The sequence below is a fragment of the Aquarana catesbeiana genome, linkage group LG01 (genome assembly GCF_042186555.1).
Source record: "Aquarana catesbeiana isolate 2022-GZ linkage group LG01, ASM4218655v1, whole genome shotgun sequence".
Classification (NCBI taxonomy): domain Eukaryota; kingdom Metazoa; phylum Chordata; class Amphibia; order Anura; family Ranidae; genus Aquarana; species Aquarana catesbeiana.
The window spans coordinates 221,673,040-221,695,604 of record NC_133324.1 but is presented as its reverse complement, the minus strand read 5'-3'; the positions used below and the strand labels follow the sequence as shown (position 1 = coordinate 221,695,604).

At 38.1% G+C, this 22,565-nt stretch overlaps 1 protein-coding gene across 4 annotated transcripts in view; it reads left to right on the top strand.

Moving 5' to 3' along the window:
* The window catches only part of AIFM3 (AIF family member 3), a 148,573-nt gene extending 128,587 nt beyond the window's left edge, over positions 1 to 19,986 (top strand). The window contains exons 19-22 of one of the 4 annotated variants that reach the window (XM_073625157.1): positions 3,301 to 3,360; positions 9,037 to 9,141; positions 11,638 to 11,658; positions 14,165 to 19,986. In XM_073625157.1, coding sequence (XP_073481258.1) covers positions 3,301 to 3,360; positions 9,037 to 9,141; positions 11,638 to 11,658; positions 14,165 to 14,204 — 226 coding nt within the window. In that variant the 3' untranslated portion in view covers positions 14,205 to 19,986. The remainder of the gene's footprint in view (positions 1 to 3,300; positions 3,361 to 9,036; positions 9,142 to 11,637; positions 11,659 to 14,164) is intronic. The other 3 variants (XM_073625172.1, XM_073625164.1, XM_073625177.1) reach the window with 3 other exon arrangements.
* The last annotated feature ends 2,579 nt before the right edge of the window (positions 19,987 to 22,565 follow it).

The window sequence follows — 22,565 nt, the reverse complement described above, 5'->3', positions numbered from 1 at the left end:
GGCAACATTAGACAGTACAATACAATGCAATACAGTAGGCATCAGAGGGCCCTGCTCGTTAGAGCTTACAATCTAAGCTATGATGACATGCATGAGCAGAGGATTACCTACAAGTTAAAATGATCAGTAGATATATATATATAGGCATTTGAATTTATATTTAAATTGCTACTTTTCCTGCAAAAGTTAAGCCCCACTCCTCCTGCCTCTTCCTAATCTGTATTGGTCTATAAATTTAATTAACAGCCTTGCTGACCAATAGGGAGACTCGGGAGTCAGAGCAAACTTGACTTTTACAATAAAAGTTGCAATTTTCAAAAACGTTAATTTTATTTCCGAGTCTATCAATCCCTTTCAGTTTTAGTAGCAATTTATAAACCCCAACGGCTCTTAACCTGCTAGATTTCTGGCAGTGTCTATGGGTACTTTTATATGCAAGTATTTATTTGAAGTTTCTATGCACTGCCTGACTTAATTATTTGTCATGCAGATCTAGTTGATGCATACATTAACAGGATATACTTATACAAAAAAATCTGGCTGCTTAAAAAATGTACAAGCAGCCAGATTCTTTCCAACACCCAAAACCAAATTTTATAGTAGGTCTTTACTGGTACAGTCATTACACTTATGGTGGTATCTAGGTGGGAGCCCATGTCTCTATGAAGCTTATTGCCAATATACAGTATCTCACAAAAGTGAGTTCTTGTATTTTTTTGTTTATCTGAGTCTGCAGCCTCACTTTATCTAGTATACATCAGTATAAACAGCATCAGCCACACAGTTCATAAAGTATACTCCAGCATTGTTATTTGTAACCATTCAGAGTTTCTGCAGCCAATCAGGAAATGTCTGGTACCGTCTTATAAAAGAATCAGGTCCGTATTTGATTAGGTATACAGTATCTCACAAAAGTGAGTACACCCCTCACATTATTGTAAATATTTTATTCTATCTTTTCATGTGACAACACTGAAGAAATTACACTTTGCTACAATGTAAAGTAGTGAGTGTACAGCTTGCATAACAGTGTAAATTTGCTGTCCCCTCAAAATAACTCAACACACAGCTATTAACGTCTAAACCGCTGGCAACAAAAAAGAGTACACCCCTAACTGAAAATGTCCAAATTGGGCCCAACTAGCTGTTTTCCCTCCCGGTGTCATGTGACCCATTAGTGTTACAAGGTCTCAGGTGTGAATGGGGAGCAGGTGTGTTAAATTTGGTGTTATCACTCTCACTCTCTCATACTGGTCACTGGAAGTACAACATGGCACCTCATGGCAAAGAACTCTCTGAGGATCGGAAAAAAAAGACTTGTTGCTCTACATAAAGATGGCCTAGGCCAGGAATATGCAATTAGCGGACCTCCAGCTGTTGCAGAACTACAAGTCCCATGAGGCATAGCAAGACTCTGACAGCCACAAGCATGACGCCCAGAGTAAGAGGCATGATGGGACTTGTAGTTTTGCAACAGCTGGAGGTCTGTTAATTGCATATCCCTGGCCTAGGCTATAAGAAGATTGCCAAGACCCTGAAACTGAGCTGCAGCACAGTGGCCAAGACCATACAGTGGTTTAACCTGGACAGGTTCCACTCAGAACAAGCCTCGCCATGGTCGACCAAAGAAGTTGAGTGCACGTGCTCAGCATCATATCCAGAGGTTGTCTTTGGAAAATAGACGTATGAGTGCTGCGAGCATTGGTGCAGAGGTTGAAGGGGTGGGGGGTCAGCCTATCAGTACCATACACCGCACACTGCATCAAATTGGTCTGCATGGCTGTTGTCCCAGAAGGAAGCCTCTTCTAAAGATAATGCACAAGAAAGCCAGCAAACAGTTTACTAAAGACAAGCAGACTAAGGACATGGATTACTGGATGTAATGTGGTCTGATGAGACCAAGAGAAACTTATTTGGTTTAGATGTTGTCAAGCGTGTGTGGCAGCAACCAGGTGAAGACTACAAAAGCAAGTGTTTTTTGCCTACAGTCAATCATGGTGGTGGGAGTGTCATGGTCTGGGGCTGCATGAGTGCTGCCGGCACTGGGGAGCTACAGTTCAAGCTCCCCAAGCAGAGCATGATCCCCTCCCTTCGGAGACTGGGCCACAGGGGAGAATTCCAACATGATAATGACCCCAAACACACCTCCAAGATGACCACTGCCTTGTTAAAGAAGCTGAGGGTAAAGGTGTTGGACTGGCCAAGCATGTCTCCAGACATAAACCCTATTGAGCATCTGTGGGGCATCCTCAAATGAAAGATGGATGAGCGCAAGGTCTCTAACATCTACCAGCTCCGTGATGTTGTCATGGAGGAGTGGAAGAGGACTCCAGTGGCAACCTGTGAAGCTCTAGTGAACTCCATGCCCAAGAGGGTTAAGGCAGTGCTGGAAAATAATGGTGGCCACACAAATTATTGACATTTGGGCCCAATTTGGACATTTTCACTTAGGGGTGTACTCACTTTTGTTGCCAGCGGTTTAGACATTAATGGCTGTGTGTTGAGTTATTTTGAGGGGACAGTAAATTTACACTGTTATACAAACTGTACACTCACTACTTTACATTGTAGCAAAGGGTAATTTCTTCAGTGTTGGCACATGAAAAGATATAATAAAATATTTACAAAATGCGAGGTGTGTACTCATTTTTGTGAGATACTGTACCTGAAGAAAATTTGACTCTGGTGGAGGCTATCTTATGGTTTTTGGATAAATATATGATGGTTTTGATGTTGTGCTTTCCCTGGATTAGCTGGTCTTTAAACTTCCTGAATGGGTAAGTTATGAGTTGCAACTCCCTTGGGAGGATACTAATTACGTGATACAGGAATAACCAAGCTTTTTCTCTGCACCCCATGGGCTATGCTACCACCCCTTGCTGGTCCTCTGCTAATTTTCCAAATTTGGACTTCTCACCCCAATATGCGAGAGCACTGGGTCCTGAGGAAGCTGTTGGCCTCTAACTGCTTGGTCAAATTTCTTTTCTGGGGCCATAAAATGAACGAGTATTACAACAATGTCATGCTGGTCCCTCACACTGGGTGGGGCCATGTGATTTTTTTTATCTTTTATGAAATAAAAGTGATTTTTAATGTATTACATTTTATATAACTTTTTTTCAAATGAAGTGTCTGTCCCATCAGTACCAGTAAAGTCCTAATATAAAATTTAGTTTTGGTTGTTGAAGCGTACATTAACAGGTTTACTTGATAATTCACAAGTACCTTGAGACATGCATCTGACTCGCACTCACTTATGTCAAACACATGTATAAAGATGTACGTTATTTTACTATTTAGGCGAACCAAAAGGAGGTTGTATCCCAATAGTCAGATGACATCCATCGTAGATCAATTGAGGTAATATTTAGGAGCACTTACCTGAGGCTCCTGGGTAAAAAAAAAACTACTTTCTCTGGTTTCTTATTGGACTGGACAATAGAGTTAACAGCCTGGTTCAATAATATGCACAATCAATATTATTTGACATAATTGTTGTTAATGTATTTTTCTCAGAACAAATACCTTTTTAAAGTTTTATCTACATTTGCCTTTAAACCCGCAAGCATTATAAATAAACTCCCTTATCATCTGTTAGATATATATGATAGTACAAGCTTACTTCTGGTACCTGAACTTTGTGTGCCTGCTACAATGTTTGAACCATGAAATTTGCTCACATCAAAAAACTGTAGGTTTAAATGTCTCATCATAATTATGGAGACAATAAAGTAAGAGGTAACTCTATTTGTTGTAAAATTGATGTGTGCCAATATTTTATCTGAAAATAAGATAACATTTGACCACATCATAAGCAAAAAAATGCACAACACCAAGCAAAGCAGCAGATTTAGAAAATACATATGACATGCTGTCAGAGACCGCAACATATAAAATTAAATATGGGGCTGCAGCTACATTGCGTACACTTATACGTGTGCATTGTGAAACCTGTGGCACTATGAATTTGTGGTTTTACACCGTATGTGGTTTTGTTCCTATATGATATACACTTGTAAAATCTTTAATCCTGTTCAGATACAACCAAATATATTTTAAAAAATCATAAATTATTTTAGGCAGACCACTGTTTAGCTGGTCTGCATTAGATCACTGGAGCATACACTCCTTAGCAAAAAACATTTTAATATATTGAGCCTATGCTCCCATATCTGTGTGTCTGAGTATCAAATTCCTGCTCAGTAGAGTTGCAAGGTGGTTTTGCTGATCTTTCCTCTTAAACCATTGCCAACTTTCCTCCTAAATCATTGCCATAAAATACAGATAGCCACTGGAGGGAACATTTACACATTTGAAAATGCAAAAAAAATGCAAATTCTCTGGATTTCTAGCACAAATAGCAGGTCATTTTTGTACTTGCTCTGTCACAAAGAGACAAAATATGGGAAGTGTGTATATATTGAAGATATATTATATATATATATATATATATATATATATATATATATATATATATATATATATATATATATATATATATATATATTTATATTTATTATGTTTATTTTTATTTCATAGCAACCTTTTGTCACCTTTCAGTCTCACTGGCTCAGTAATCCGTTTTGCAGATACAACGTAAAAACTTTAAACAGGTTACAGATTAATACCAATTTAATTGTGGAATGTTGTGCATTTCTTATAAAGGAAATAATTCTCTAAGATCATTAATTTACAAGGTTTTCCTTCAGGCAGTAGCTCTTTTGTCCAGTATTTCAATAATGACTCTTCAATTGGGATCTTCCTTTATTCTACATGGTATCTCTACACTTATACTTTCAGAGATCCTATAACATGAAGGTGACATCATAATGTTTTATACTGCAGTTAATTAATACTTTCATTTATGCATGCAATATAAGTAATTGCTATATTTTATAGACTACAATAGGAACATATAACTGAAACTGAAGATGGCCATACAGAGGAAGTATTGGTAGTTTATGTACAGAGAATGTGAAAGATTGGTCACATCAACAGTGTGTAGGATCTGTCATACAAAAGTGATGCATGCTCCGTGTAAAGTCCTAGTCCTTATTTGTTGTTCACAGTTCTACACCTAAATACATAAAGGGGTGTTTAAAAAAGGATACATGGAAAGTGGAAATGTTTCCTATAGCAGCTAATCATATTTTAGCTTTTTAACCTGAACTTGACATGGCTTCTTTGAAGACCATTTGAGACTGCTGCTTCTAAATGTACATGCAATAATATAATCTACATATAAGACACCATATAGAAAGGTTAACTGTTAATCAGACAAAATAATGGTAACAAAAGAAAAATGTCCAGTAGTCTATAAAATAAAGTAATTACATTGGGATAATTTTTGTACCTCCTACATATCAAGCAGTATTTGCCTGTTTTTATTTATTTATAAGATTTACCTGAAGAATGATCAAATGGAGCAAAATTCTCTCCTGTCTATGTGTGTTTTCATCTATTGCTATATAACCTTAGATAATAAAAAACAGGAAAGTTAAGTGGAGGGGTTTGCTGCTTGGTAAATATAATAAGACACCACTTTTTAAAGGTAAGGATGAGTATTTTTTTCAACTAAAATGTACAATAATTTAAAATAAGAATCATTACATTTTTTTTGGTTAGTTATTTAAAATAAAAAGTATTAAAGATCTTTACATCAATTTAAATAACTAACCAAGAAAGCAAAAATGGCACAAAGGTAAACTATAAAGAAAAAACAAATTCTAGTCGTCTGTCTAAATTTTGCACCAGAAAAGCCGTTTATTTGGTAAACTAAAATCTTTACACATGAACTTTTTATAAACAACAGATATTTGATTGATGCCAAAAAAATAATGTGGCTTCATTACATTTTGACTACTTTTTTTTCTTACTGACGGTGTTTTAAGAGGGGTTTAGCAACAGAATGGGCTTACCTGTGTCTCAATAACCCGCGTTTGATCCTTAAAGATTAGAGCGTTTGAAAAATAGTAACAGAAGTCTACCATACACTAGTAGATGTAGGGAGGTAAAAATAATGGGAAGCAATCAATTGTGTGCATAGCATTTAACTACAGTGCCTTGAAACAGTACTCATACCCCTTGAAATGTTCCACATTTTGTCATGTTACAACCAAAAACGTAAATGTCTTTTATTGTGATTTTATGTACTAGACCAACACAAAGTGGCACATAATTGTGAAGTGGAAGGAAAATGATAAATGGTTTTCAAAACTTTTACAAATAAATATGTGAAAAGTGTGGTGTGCATTTGTATTCAGCCCCTCTGAGTCAATACTTTGTAGAACCACCTTTCTCTGCAATTACAGCTGCAAGTCTTTTGGGGATGTCTCTACCAGCTTTGCACATCTAGAGAATAACATTTTTGCCCATTCTTCTTTGCAAAATAGCTCAAGCTCTGTCAGATTGGATGGGGAGCATCTGTGAACAGCAATTTTAAAATCTTGTCACAGATTCTCAATTGGATTTAAGTCTGGACTGGGCTATTCTAACACATGTATATGTTTTGATTTAAACCATTCCAATGTAGATCTGGCTGTATGTTTAGGGTCGTTGTCCTGTTAGGGTGAACCTCCGCCCCAGTCTCAAGTCTTTTGCAGACTCTACCAGGTTTTCTTCTAAGATTTAGCAGCTTCCCATCAACTCTGACCAGCTTCCCTGTCCCTGCAGAAGAAAAGCATCAGTGCCACCCAGGTTGCCTCCCACACTTTTCTAAGAAGACTCACCGTTGGGGAGGTCGGAGCAAGCCAGGGAGATCCATTTCCAAATGGGAGCTGGCTTTCAAGTCCGAGTTGGTTCGGGTTACTAAACGTAAAATAGGATCATCTGCGACATTATCTCTTCCCCACCCCATGATCTGCTGCATTTGGGAGGCCAGGAAATATAATTTGGGATGTGGTACCGCCAGACCTCCTCTGTCCTTGCTATATTGTAGGTAATTTAAACTGATTCTAGCTCCTTTCCGTTTCCAAATGGGGTCCCGCATCTGTGTATCTACTCTTTTGAACCATTTATTATCCACATTCTGAGAGATATATAACAATTGTGGGGCCCAGATCATTTTTATTAATTTTACTCTCCCTACGACTGACAGGGGGAGCTTGCACCAGCTAAGGGATTTTTCTCTTTGTTTATCTAACAAGGGGCTCAAATTTAATTCTAGGTAGCTAGAGGTGTCCGGAGTCACCACCACCCCCAGATATCTAAAAGAATTGGCTATAGTAATTTGTCCTGCCTCCTGGGGCAAGGAATTTGTCATGGGATCTAGAGGCATCAGGATGGATTTAGACCAATTTATTGAAAAGCCAGAGAATTTGCCAAACCTGGTTATAAGCGCCAACTTTTGTGTTTACATGTAACCTTTTGCTGCCAGTATATTGTGCAAGCTGCTTATTATTCGTAAGCGCAGGTTTATTGCTATTTAAGTTTGCAGTTGTGCCACACTCTTTCCATTTTCGGTTGATTGAACAGTGCTCTGTGAGATGTTCAAAACTTGAGACCTTTTTTATAACCTAACCCTGCTTTAAACTTCTCCACAACTTTATCACTAACCTGTCTGGTGTGTTCCTCGGCCTTCATGATGCTATTTGTTCACTAAGGTTCTCTAACAAACCTCTGAGGGCTTCACAGAACAGCTGTATTTATACTAAGATTAAATTACAAACAGGTGGACTATTTACTAATTAGGCAATTTGTTCCACTAGATTTTAGTTAGGGGTATTAGAGTAAAGGGGGCTGAATACAAATGCACGCCACTCTTTTCACATATTTATTTGTAAAAAAATTTTGAAAACCATTAATCATTTTCCTTCCACTTCATAATTATCTGCCACTTTGTGTTGGTGGATCACATAAAATCCCAATAAAATACATTTATGTTTTTGGTTGTAACATGACAAAATATGGAAAATTTCAAGGGGTATGAATACTTTTTCAAGGCACTGTAAATACATCACAACCCTAGAACAGGTACATAGGGGTTGCAAGGGAATTTTCCCTTAGCTTAGTAAATGTGGTGAAAATTAATTTACCAAATAATACCCAATCACATGCAAAGTAACAAAAAAAAAAAAATTTGCAAGCAAATGATTGGATGATGGAGGTCAGCAGATCTTCACTTCATTCAATAAGCTAAGGGGAAATTCTCAGGCAAAGTGAACAGCCTATTTTCCTTTAGCAAATCAACCCTACTCAGGGCTATCAAAAAAAAAAAAAATGGAAAGAAAAATGGGAACACAATTCAGAGTTCTTGTTTATAATGGACTAATAGAATACCTGTTTCACATTCACAGTGCAACCTGATTATTTGCTGTGAGAAACTCTCCTTTTACCTTTTTATTGTTCTTCTGTAGTATTAGTATTTCTCAACAGTTGAGAGGCAAACAGTTCAGAGTTCAGACCGACAACAGTCCTACAAATCCTAAGGATTTAGGGGCAAACGACAGCTGACAGGGCAGTGCTTCATGGGGGTGGGTTTCAAAATTCACTAAAATCACCTTTGCAGCTGTAAACAGCTTTTTTTTTTTGGGGGGGGGGCTCTGAAGTCCCAAATTACTTTCTTGGAGATGATGTCACAGTGTTTAGTTTCACTGATCAAACACTAGGTTAATATTCGACTAGTAAAAAGTTTGCAATCAAGCAAACTCCATTAATGGTACCAGTTCATGGCTGGATTTGAGCACGAATCTGAATATTTAGTCCTAAATGATAAAAATGGTTTACCTAGATTTATAAGTTGTTTTTTATTTACCCCTTCTTATATAGCTTCTGACACCTGACACCTGTGTGTCAGATGTCAGAAGTAGCCTGAAATCTGACAGTTCTTTCCATGTTAGCTGCCCAACCTCACACATTGTGTTCCAGCTCACTGGAAACCACCGGATAATGATACATCTACAGTCATCTATTAATCTATTTCCTTCTATTCCTAGGATTCACATTGGGTCACAGTGATGAAACTACAATCATGAATAAAACTTGTTACGATGCATCCACTAAACATGGTTGTTTTGTATGTATTTTTTAATTTTCTAGGCATGATGAAGTCATTGCAGTAGCCAGTATGAATTATGATCCAATAGTTTCCAAAGTGGCAGAAGTTATGGCATCTGGAAAATCTATTCGCAAGCGTGATGTTGAGTAAGTAGTGAATAAACACATTAGAAGGGTTAAAGATTTTCTTATTTATTGTGAAGTTAGATTATATGGCAATTATAGATTTTAAATAATATGTACTAAAGTTTGTTTTTACCTACCTGCTATTTTTACCTACAGGTAAGCCTATAATGAGGCTTACCTGTACGCAAAATGAACATCTCCTAAACGTGCACCGTTTAGGAAATATTCACCCTGCACAAATTTTTTTCTACCCCTTTTCCATCTTCTGCACCCTTTTCCTACTTGGAACAGACCCTGCTGCCTTTGTTTTTAAAATCTTCTTTGTGTACATAATTTTTCTTTAAATTCCTTTTTTAGTCGGTAGCATGGCGTCACAGGCCCCCGTTTTCCTCTAATTCCTCTGAAGGTGGGCTGGTTCTGAATGCTGCAGTGAATTATGCCCATATTCCCTGCAGCATTCTCCTGTGAGGCCAGGGTGGTTTGATGACATACTTTTTCCCTTAGCTAATGGGGAGTGGGTTAAATGATGATGGGCATCAATCAGTGTGGAAGTGGACAAGTGCTGGATGACTGGAGTATGTGAGTATGTGAAGGACAGTGCCTTAAATAGGGTGAGTATCTTAACCCCTGTGAGCAATATCTCATCTTTTTTCTTCTTAGTTAACCTGCAATTGGTCTTTAACCCCCCTGGCGGTATTCCTGAGTCTGGCTCGGGGTGGATTCTCAGAAAAGTGGTAACCCCGAGCCAGACTCAGGATCGCATCGCAGGATCCATATAGAGGTTACTTACCTTGTCCCCTGGATCCTGCGATGTCTCCCCGATGTGATCTGCGAGCCGCCGTGTCCCGCTCGATTCACTGTGCTGAGCTCCGTTCCCTGTGAGAGTTGCGACGCATGGGGACGGAGTTCGGCGCCAAATTCAAAAAGTAAAACACACAGTATAGATACAGTATACTGTAAGCTTACAGATTACAGTACTGTATCAAATAATTACACATCCCCTTTGTCCCTAGTGATTTGTCCAGTGCCCTGCATGCAGTTTTATATTATAAAAACTGTTCTTTCTGCCTGGAAACTGGAGATTGTCCATAGCAACCAAAACCGTCCCTTTACATCAAAAGTGGTTTTAGACCAGCTAGAAAACAGCGATTATAAATTAGAATCACTCGCAGAATTGAGTGATAGTGATTTGTGGGGAGATCCGTATCAAACACTAAAAAGTAATGACAGTGACAATTCTGCAACTGAGCAAATTTCAGTGATTTTGATTTGATTACATTATTGAATATTTTTTATTATTATTATATTATTATTTGGTGTAATTATTTATAGTTATTTATTATATTATAATTTATGATTTCGTTTTTCAAACTTTATCATACCCGGGATGTCTACTAGACTCTGATTTGGACAGATTTAAGTGAATTATTCCTAAGAATTACAGGTCTACAATATAAAACACCAAATTTCCATGCAAAATAATTGTACCGCTTTCAGCACCTAAAATCTGAAATAATCATACCGCCAGGGAGGTTAAGAACATTTTGGGGGAAAAGTACAGGAAAAAAGGAAGCAACAATTAATGAAGAGATGTTTCTTGTCTCCATACCTACATCTCAGAAGTGAATTTTGCCTGGAGTACATTCTTGTCCAATAGCTGGGGAAACTACCCAAGAATATGGTCAATAAGTTACAGGAAGGTTTTCTATAGATGTTTCTGGTTAATTGCAGTGGAATTTAGGACAATTTCAGTGATTTTCTCATGTTCCCTCCTTGTTTATATCTAAAGATTATTTTTTTTAAGTGAAAATACATGCTCCTACTCACTACCAAGAATAAATGACATTCCGGTGTCTTCGAATTTCAGATAGCAGAAGGTCTATTGAGTACATTACATGTCTTTTGTTTTCACTCCCCTAGATAGTGGTAAAGTGAAGTTGCAAATTCACTATGCTCGATGGGTTCCATGTGTACTCTAAGAGGGCAAATACATCCCCAGATAGCAAGGATAACTTGCAACAAATTTGTGGCAGTGTTGAACTGTAACTCTTGTTAACTTGTTGCACATTTTCACTGACAAGTTGTACACTTGCAGAGCATTTGAAGCACAGGTTCTAGCTGAGACTTTCCCAATTTGTAGAAAATTTGCGTGGCAAGTCTCTAGCAATAGCAAAGTTGCAGTGGTGAGTCTACAGCAAGAGCTCTGCAAGTCACAGTGACCCCTGTGGTGGGATGACTATTGCAGAACATAACTGAACCAAAACTTGCAGCAGACTTGCAGAATGTTTGAGAAGAAAGTTGTTCTGGAGTCATGTGGACTTGCTGCAATTGTGAAACAAACTTGTAAAGCCTGGCAAGTCTAGCAGTGGCTTAGCAAGTCATTTTCAAACTTGCTGTTCAATTTCTTGCTATCTGAGTCTGAATGTTATGGGCACCAGGGAAACTCTCATTATTTTTTTTCATGTTTAAAAAAGTAACTTATGAAAAATCTTCTTTTATTGCTTCCTTCAACTAAAGGATTTTTATTCGTCATGGCAAGTATGTTTATTATTGCAACCATTTTATACCATTTGTTCTCCTATTTCTGTCATTACTATTTAAACATCCTTAATGCTTTATCTTAGGAAGTTTATATGTAAACAAGCTTTAGAGTTCCCTAGAAGGGAGAGCTAGGAAAATAAGATAATTTGAGGTGCACTTGTAACAAGGGACCTAAGGTTGGGTTTTTGGGACCAGCTTCAGATTCTGTGGATGCATTTTGTGATTTAAAAAGTTAAAGGATGGGATTTAAAATATGTCAGTTAGGTTTCCCATTAATCAATGTCATGGAATACTAGATTAATATATTCAACTGGACCTGTTCTGTAACATTGAAGAGTTGAAGATGTTTGGCTACTTATTCAAGCAGCTTCCGAAGTTCTTATGCTTGTCAGGAACTTATCCCAGCATTTACAAGCTTTCTGTATTTTCATTACAACTAAAGAAGCTACCTGGGTGAGTAGTGAAAACATCTTCAGAACACGTCCACTTGAATGGGTTTAATTACTATTAGGAATGTAAATGATAAATAACTCCTGTAAAGGTTGTACCACACTCTTGATTTCTTTAAACAAAGCTCTTTCCCACCCAAAACTGCATTTTAATTTGGTTCTTTGCTGAAGGTCTTTAAGAGATAGAGTGGTGAAGAGTTAGATCCTCTGTCAATTTTAAATACACACATATATTATATATATATATATATATATATATATATATATATATATATATATATATATATATATATATATATATATATATTATATATAGTATCTCACAAAAGTGAGTACACCCCTCACATTTTTGTAAATATTTTATTGTATCTTTTCATGTGACAACACTGAAGAAATGACTTTTTGCTACAATGTAAAGTAGTGAGTGTACAGCGTGTATAACAGTGTAAACTTGTTGTTCCCTTTAAAATAACTCAACACACAGCCAATGTCTAAACCGCTGGCAACAAAAGTGAGTACACCCCTAAGTGAAAATGTCCAACTTGGGGACAAAGTGTCAACAATTTGTGTGGCCGCCATTATTTTCCAGCACTGCCTTAACCCTCTAGGGCATGGAGTTCACCAGAGCTTCACAGGTTGCCACTGGAGTCCTCTTCCACTCCTCCATGAGGACATCACGGAGCTGGTGGATGTTAGAGACCTTGCGCTCCTCCACCTTCCATTTGAGGATGCCCCACAGATGCTCAATACAGTTTACGTCTGGAGACATGCTTGGCCAGTCCATCACCTTTACCCTCAGTATCTTTAGCAAGGCAGTGGTCATCTTAGAGGTGTGTTTGGAGTCATTATCATGTTGGAATACTGCCCTGCGGGCCAGTCTCCGAGGGGGGGATCATGCTCTGCTTCAGTATGTCACAGTACATGTTGGCATTCATGGTTCCCTCAATGAACTGTAGCTCCCCAGTGCCAGCGGCACTCATGCAGCCCCAGACCATGACACTCCCACCACCATGCTTGACTGTAGGCAAGACACACTTGTCTTTGTATCCCTCACCTGGTTGCAACCACACACGTTTGACATCATCAGACCACAGGACATGGTTCCAGTAATCCATGTACTTAGTCTGCTTGTCTTTAGCTAATTTTTGCCATCTTTCTTGTGCATCATCTTTAGAAGAGGCTTCCTTCTGGGACGACAGCCATGCAGACCAGTTTGATGTAGTGTGTGGCGTATGGTCTGAGCATTGAAAGGCTGACCCCCCACCCCTTCAACCTCTGCATTAATGCTGGCAGCACTCATACATCTATTTCCCAAAGACAACCTCTGAATATGACACTGAGCATGTGCACTCAACTTCTTTGGTCGACCATGGCGAGGCCTATTCTGAGTGGAACCTGTCCTGTTAAACCGCTGTATGGTCTTGGCCACCATGTCGCAGCTCAGTTTCAGGGTCTTGGCAATCTTCTTATAGCCTAGGCCATCTTTATGTAGAGCAACAATTCTTTTTTTCAGATCCTCGGAGAGTTCTTTGCCATGAGGTGCCATGCTGAACTTCCAGTGACCAGTATGAGAGCGTGAGAGTGATAACACCAAATTTAACACGCCTGCTCCCCATTCACACCTGAGACCTTGTAACACTAATGAGTCACATAACACTGGGGAGGAAAAAGGGATAATTCGGCCCAAATTGGACATTTTCACTTAGGGGTGTACTCACTTTTGTTGCCAGCGGTTTAGACATTAATAGCTGTGTGTTAAGTTATTTTGATGGGACAGCAAATTTATACTGTTATACAAGCTGTACACTCACTACTTTACATTGTACCAAAGTGTAATTTCTTCAGTATTGTCACATGAAAAGATATAATAAAATATTTACAAAAATGTGAGGGGTGTACTCACTTTTTTGAGATACTGTGTATATATATATATATATATATATATATATATATATCTATCTAATATTGGTAATCTGAGTGTCATTTAGAAATGAAAGGGGGTTTAGATTAATATATAGTACGATAATTCCACCACTTTTTTTTTCCTCTTATAGAACTGGTGACATTTCCTGGCTCACAGGGAAGGGCTCATAGCCAATTGAGATTGACATTATATTAAGAAGATAATGACGATAATGCATGCAGAATGGTGAAATGCTCAACATTAAAAGGTCCTACTGACAATGAGAATTTCCTGTTTGGCTATTACATACTTCTCGATGAACTCCAAATCACAAAGTGTGCTTTTTTCTGAAAGACTTTTATGAGAAGTAGAGCCCAGAGTTCTTCAAGCTACAAAGGATTAAAAATGATGCTGCAAATTTCATTTTCCCTTTGATTCATCGAACTTGCTTGAATGCTGAAGCATCACATTTTTGAGAACACCAATTTATTTTACTCTGTGAAATAAATAACGTGACCTTGAACTGAAGCATATTTCCACTTTTATTCTCTACATCTCATGAACCATTTTTTTTTTATCTCGAAAAAATGAGCCAAACGTTCAAACATGCTGACTCTTTCTTTTTTAACTAATTTGTGTCAATCATTAGGATCAGAGTTTACAACCTGATTTACTGTAAGGTGTATGAATTGCACTTATTTTAATTTTTTAAATCTGTAATGTTAATTGTTGAAGAATGATGCTGCTCTTTGTTAGATACTGCAGGTCTGCAATTTAAGCCATTGTAAAAAGGCAAATTGTACCAGTATGGTATCTTTTACCTGAAATGAACAAGAAAATATAGCTTGGATCCCCTACCTGTATTTAAAGTGTATCCTTAGCCAAAATGTTTAATTTAGTTTTGGATGGAATAGGGAATGGTTCAAATGTTTTACAGAATGTCACTTACTGTTCCAGAGACACAAAAGAAAGTCAGTGGCAATTTTACAAAAGTGTGGGAAAAAAATATAAAAAAATAATCAATAAAAAAAAACCCCAAAGATCTACTATCCAAATCCATAACAAAAGAGATAGGAATACGAAACAAAACCCCTTGAAGAAAAATTTCCGAGAGAACCTTCCACCCAGGAAAAACATCAACTACCAATATTGACACCAAAATATTATTAAGAATAGTATTGTACAAAGAATATCTTTAAACAGAAAAAAGGGAAAGGAAAAACTCAATCAACCTTCCCAGATGGATTAATCAGTTTTGCCTGAGCTTAATCCCTCCAGGAAGGGCCTGAAGTTTTCAGCCTCGTTTAAACCCAGGGGGTGGTAGCATTAAGATATCTTATCCAATATAAACTTTAATGAATATATGTTTTTTTCTTACCAAATTGCCTTAAAAATCCAATTTAGAGGTATTTAACATTTTTCAAAAATATATAATTTTTTCCCTACTTTATCCAAAACTACACAAAACATGTGATGATTTTCCTGCTAAATCTTAGCATGGTACCTATAAACTATGTAGTCTGCATATACAAGTTTGCTGTTTATAGAGTTATAAATTGCATCTGCTGGTGCATGCTCATGGGCAGTTTTGCCTGCCTCTGCTGTGCTCTTTAACTAATATCTGAGGTGGCAGGAGGCATCTTAGTAGGAGCGTTTATAAGTGATCATTGGTTGCTCCAGTAATCCACTTTCTGCAAGATGTATTCAAGTGGCTTTTTCAAGAAACCTAAACAGAAATTTTTAAACGCTCTCCAAATCAGCCTTTCTCAGCCACTATTCCATGGAACCCTAGGGTTCCTCCAGATGTTACGGGTTTAATGAGCAACTTCTGCCTCACAGATAAGTTCTCATTGCCCCCAGTGTTCTTTTAGCTATCTGTAAATCTGTAAAAATGACCACAACTGTCAGGAGCATTCTTCCCAGTGACCATCACGCTAATGTACAGTAATTATCAGAAGGGTTTCCTTGAACCTGAAAACTTATTTCAAGGGTCTCTCCATGTTACAAAGGTTTGAGAACATCTGCTCTAAATTAAACACTTGTCAATCATGAACAACACTTTTTTGTGGTCTCAGTCACACAGGCGCCATGACAAATAGTCCGCAAATGGGCTGTGTGTTTATACAGCTTGAACCACTAGGTCCAGCCTATTAATGGACTATGGGTCTCAGCATCCTGGTGAACAAGGCCTAAGACCAATGATCCTCTTTTGTAAGTCCTGCTTGCTTGCTTGTTAGTAGATGAGCAGAATGTAGCTTTGTACAACTACTTTTTTGCATGCATCTTAAAGTGGATATATATTCATATACAAAAGAGAACAAGAAACAACACAACCAAATGATATATTAATACAATGAATGCAATGTTTCTACTAGAAAGAGTATATCACATAGTAATTTATAAAGTCCAGATATATTTTTGCATTATATATAAAAAATTGTTAATAGAACTTTCTTTAAAAAAAAGTCCCCTATATTGTATACAGATAGCAGTAAAAAACAAATTATAAGGTTGCCAAAGTTTTTTTTTTTTATCTTAGTTTTAATTATAGAGGTTGTAACAGATGATTATGTTTTATAAGGAATTAAGTTTGGAAACCAATAAAATGTATATATGTATGACAGGAATGGGACACAAAACTGTGAAAGAAAGCTGATCTTTAGTCAGTTTTGTAAAAAGCTACAGTATATAAAATATTCATTATTGAGTTTGTACTAAGGTGACAGATTTTAAGAACAAATAAGTGGCCTCTAAAGAAGTACTTTGTTGCTGTGTGACGCGACCTGAAAGCCAAACTCCAGACAAACCGCTAAATCCACAGATGAAATGCATATGCTTTACCTAACAAAGTATTTGCATTTCTGTCCATTCATTCCTTTAGACTTTTCTCTGCTCCAGTTATGAAGTACCACTAGGTTTTGTACCTCCACCCTTGACAGTGAAGGAAAAGCAGCAACTAATGAGCTCTTCTATTGATTTCTCTTATCGATCTATTATCGATGTCCCTAATTAGCACATAAGCTTTTCGGCATACCTGATTGTTTAAGAGTGCTGCTTTTCCTTCTTCCAGTTTGAGCTCTCCTGTGCAAGAAATGAAATGCAGAAAAAAGTCTCTTTAAACTATCTCTCTCTGTTTCTTTTATGAAAGCATACCTATGTAAAATTTGTGTTTTTTTTTGCTTTTTTTTCTACTTGGAGTTTGGTTTGAAAAGAAAATGTTAGTCAGGATAGTAGTTATCTGCTGTGCAGTGTATGTTCAGTCCAAAAAGAAAGTATAATACCAGCTACACAATTTAATCCATTTCACTAGTTTGTCACTAGTCCTAGGGCATGGATGTGCATGGTGAACACTTATCCCGTAATGCTCTGCAAATATTTTGGTGCTGTGAAAATAAAATGTGGGAAACAAATTACTTGTTTGTAACACCAATATCTGAGAATCAATATTTTACAGTGTTCCTCCAACACCTAAAATTGACAATAAACTCTGGTTTAAAAAAGAATTCTATCAAAGTATGCATTCTTAACTCAAAAAAATATAATACCTTCAGTTGTTTTCAGCCTCCTTCAAATCTCCAAATTCCTTTTTTTTTCTGCTGTGATCCAACTTCCTGTTAGAGGGTGGCTAAGTTAATTTTCCACGGTCCCATTGTATGTAGGAATGTAGCCCCCCTCTCTTGCCCACTCCCTAAATGGACAATGGACTATTGTAGTGTGCATAGAGTGCACATGACTGCAACCACAATGCATTGCTTGCTTAAAACAAATGAAAGTAAGGGGGGAAAGTAGAGGTTTAGGACTGAGATAGAAGCTGGGGATCGGCAGCACTGTAGCATGGAGAATAAGGATAGGAAGTCACAGGTGCTTTCTTTCTTTGAGACCCCTTTTACACGGGGTGAATCTGATTATATCAGCAGGGGATCTGTCCACTGATCACCTGCTGATCAGAGCAAGCCAGGCAGATGGCAGTGTCTGTTCAGTTTATGCAGCATGGACATGGAGAGTGTAAACGGACAGCTGAGTCTGTTTATGGAGTTTACGTTTACAGAGTTCACGGAATCCGTTTACAGCTTACCATCCGCTGTCCATTTACAACTTACGGCCCTCTGATCCACCTAATCGGAGGGGGACAGATCCCCTTCTGTTTTTTTTAGTGGACACAAGTCCATTTACACCCATCAGTCCATAGTGTTCAATCAGGCCCGCCTGAAAAACTGACAAGCAGACCTGATGGAATCTTTTGTGTGAAAGGGGCCTAATACAGTAGTGTGTGTGTGGGGTGGGTGTTTTAAAAAAAAAACCTTTTTTAAAGAGGTATTGAACTCCGCCACAAATTTTTTTTGAGTGGTCCCCTTGCAGGTTCATGCTATAACGAGCTAGTATGCATTGCACACTAGCACATTATTATAGACTTGCCTCTCAAATTCAGCCCTCTAATGCTTAGCTATTACTGCTCCCAGTGAATCCATCTTCACCCGATCTTCTTTCTGTGTGTGCACCAGCATGTAGCCACTTGAATGGCCAGCTATGATGATGTAACTCCTGCACATGCGCCACCTCACATCTCTATGGCACACAGTGGGTGCTGTGAACTTGGACAGAGCTACACATGCATGGCTTAGATTACATTATGGCTGACAGGCTGGGAAAGGCATTTAGGACAGAAGAGACCTCTATTGTCTCTCTGTTATAAAAACCCTGCCTGTCAGAATTTATTTCAAGTGTGGGAGTTTAATGTTGCTCTCCCTTTACTTCTTGTTCTTTGGTCACTGTGATAGGAAGTAAAAGAAAATTTAATAGAAAAAATAACAGAAAAAGTTTTGGCTGGAGTTGCGTTTTAATTAAATTGTTCAATTTATACAGTTACTTTAACAGATTGTAAAAGATTGCTGCCTACAAGATAGAAAGCTTTGTTGCAGGATGTCACAAATCTACAATGTAAAATGACCCTAATGGGAAATAAAAAACAATAAAAATAAAAATTAAAAAAATTAAAACTGAGGAAGGGAACAGGGGAAGAGAGAATTCAGAGTGCTAAATTTGTATGAATGTGCTGTTCAAAAAGGAAGGTATTTTATTACTGGGGCAGTACCACTGTTAGTAAAGAAAAGCATTTATGAGACACACACACATACAGTAGACTGCGATTGCTGATCTCCTAAAATGCTAGCTGCTTGTCCAGCATGCTGATTCTCTGATGAGTTATTGACTTGAGACAAGTGTGCAGATCAGTCCTGTCCTCACTCTGACTTCACTTGGTACATAGTTGTACTGGGTCCGTGATTAAAAATCGGACTCAGGGCATCATCATGAGACACAGGCACCCAGCATTCTTAGAAGGGGGTTACAGTCTTAACTTAAACGGCACCTGTGTCCAGACTATGGACATAAAAGTATTTACATGTACCTACAATACAGTAAAGGAGCCTTAACACAAGCCTTCGCTGACCTCTGTAGCTAAAAATGCTGCAGAGCAATTCATTCTCTAACATTCCAAAGTAAGATTCCTAAAAAGCTTACAGCATGTGGTGCTTGTTTACATTACAAGCCTGGCAGGCTGCCATAGAAAATAAAGGGAGGTAAGCTGTTAGTGCCTCTGTTGTAATTCTTGAGGATGAATTGCTTCACAGTACCTCACAATACAGAGGTCAGTAAGGGCTTGTTTTAAAGATATTTTACTGCTTGTTAGAAGAATACCTAAATACCTTATTGTCTCTAGTCTGGGCATGGGAAATATTTCTTTCAGGACAGAGAGTTATCTTTAGTTGGAACAATACAATACTTTGCACTTATTCCCTTCAAAACAGGCTTGGAACAACAGCAACATACATGTCATTTTCTATGTGAAGCTTCCCTTAGAATGTGCCTATAGCTTCGATTTTTATGTCTATAGTGGAATAAATTGAGGCATTATCTTTAACTGTATTTTCGAAATGTCAATAAAATATAGCATTGTCAACAAACCAAGACAAACTGTGTGTGTGTGTTAATTTGTTTTTAATTGGAGAAATTAGCAATTGAAATAAGCACTGTCTTTTATACACAAACTACTATATGCATTAAAACCACTTTTCCCTGATACAAGTCAAGTGGAATTCAAAGCAGTTTAGGAGGAAGTGAACTGCGGGTCAGAAAAAGGTCAGAAGCAAATGTGAAGGATCTCAAAAGGATCTCAAGCTGAATGCACCTGAAAGCATATTGCATTTGCACACTATTGGTTAGAATTTCTTTTTAGCTTTTTATAAGTCTTATACACACTAAAAGTAAAATCTTTACAAGATTTTACAAGTTTAGTTTGTGTCTCAACTTCCCTCCCACAATGCCGTAACTCTCTAGAGATAAGTGAATTTGGTTGCCTGAGAGAAAACTTTTAAACAAAATAGTTTGATTCATTTTAAATAAAAATTTGGGTGAACTGGCCAATCTGTGCTTCATGTAGGTTTGATCATTTCCCTTTTTACATTTCTAAGCAGTAAAACCACAGGAGCCCCCCTCCCTCTTCCCAAAGAAGGATTCCCTTGCCCAAGAAAGCAGTACTATAGTACAGCTTCAATATTAGTCCAGTGATATTATAAGGGGTGGAGGAGATTCTTACCAAATTTCCTGAGGCCTTAAGAGAGGGAAGACACAGGAAGCGCCACCTAAGTGCAGTATTAAAAGCCGGATTTAATGGCAAGGTACATAAAATCACTCACAAGATAGAGGTAAACATAAGCTCATCTGTTGTCTGGTTGTCCAGATTGCTCCCAGTGTGCGAACACAGCACCCATGTGTGGCTGAGATGGTGAGGGGTCCGCTGCGCGTCCTGTGGCCACCAGGAATATGACCGGAACCAGCATGGAATACAGGGAAGTGACATCACGGACAACGGGGAGACTTTCAGAGGAACTCTATCAGTCAGACAGACAGGCAGGCAGGCTAGGCGCTCGGAGCATCAGCTCCTTCTACAGGCCTCTAGGGGAGCTGATGCTCTGAGTATGTAGCCTGCCTGCCTGCCTGTCTGATTGATATTGTTCCTCCGGAAGTCTCCCTGCTGTCTGTGATGTCACTTCCCTCCATTCCACGCTGGTTCCGGTCATCTTCCTGGAGGCCACAGGACATGCAGCGGTCCCCTCACCATCTCAGCCACGCATGGGCGCTGTGTTCGGACAACCAGACAACAGATGAGCTTATGTTTACCTTTATCTTGTGAGTGATTTTATGTACCTTGCCATTAAATCCTGCTTTTAATACTGCACTTAGGTGGCGCTTCCTGTGTCTTCCCTCGTCTAATCCCATATGCAAAGTCGGCTTTCTATGAGGACAGCTGCCGCCTTTATAACCCCACCATTCCCACCTTATGGACTTATGAACTGCATATGATCTATCTGATGTTTAAATTTGCACTATCTTTTGCGCATACAGTTATTGATACCCCCGAGGCCTGAAAAATGGTATCCTCAGTGGAGCCTGCTGGGAGACAGTGGGTCAGGCAGGAAGAGAGGGGCCAAGTTGTCTTGGAAAAAAAGCATGCACCAATGAAAGATGTGCCAGACCAAAGGATAAAAGAGTCAAAATAAATGTATTTGTTTATAGTAAAACAGCCAATGCAGTTCAGTGGTCAGAAGAAACTCTCCGTCTTCTTCACGGCTACAATCAGGGCATTTCTTCTGATCCCTGATGAAGAGGGAGTTTTTTCTGACCCCTGAAACATATTGCATCTTTTTTAGTATAAACTAATACATTTATTTGGAATCTTTTATTCTCTGGTTGGGTGCATGACTTTTTGCTGCATGACTTTTTCTTGTAGCCTGCGGGGTTACCCACTAGAGGGTAGCCTTTTCTATTGTGGGTAGGTTGGTCTGGGCTAGTGGGCTCTCCAAAAGTTTTTTTCCCCTCTCACTGCTTTGTGTGAACTCAGGTCAGAGTCCCAGTGCTTTTTGGATGCTTTCTTTTGCATTTAAATTTGCCTTGGAAGGCAGGTTTCCTGTAAGATGAGACCACTACCACTCTGCAATTGGTGAACTGTTATGTGGTCCTTTGGGCCATTTTTAACTAGTTTAATGCACCATGCAAATTGATTATTAATCAAGTAGGGTGAGTAATAGACCATGTGGTAAATACCAATGGAATGGATTTTCATTACTTTCTCATTTTTATCCCTCTCATCTGAAAACTCAAATTATTTATTTTGCATTATGGGTAAGCTATGAAGATAATGTAACACCATATGGCTTTATATTGGTTGTGACAGTTGGGAGGAGATAGAAAATATGATTTGTATATCTTGCCGTTGAGTCTGAGTTATATGAGAAGCCAGCATGTGGTTCAATATTCCAGAATAGACTGAGCTAGCCTTTAAATAATAGCATTACAAGGAGGAAAAAAAAATAGTGACAGAAACTGACATGAAAGAAAGTACTCAAAGCAAATGTTCAATTTGGTTTACCAAAAGACTGCCTTTTCTTTTTTTCACAGTCTTAAATACCTTATTTTTTAGAATTGTTTTACAACTATTCGTCCTAAAGTGAATTTGTTAATATATTACTAAGGCAAATACAGTGTTTTAGAAA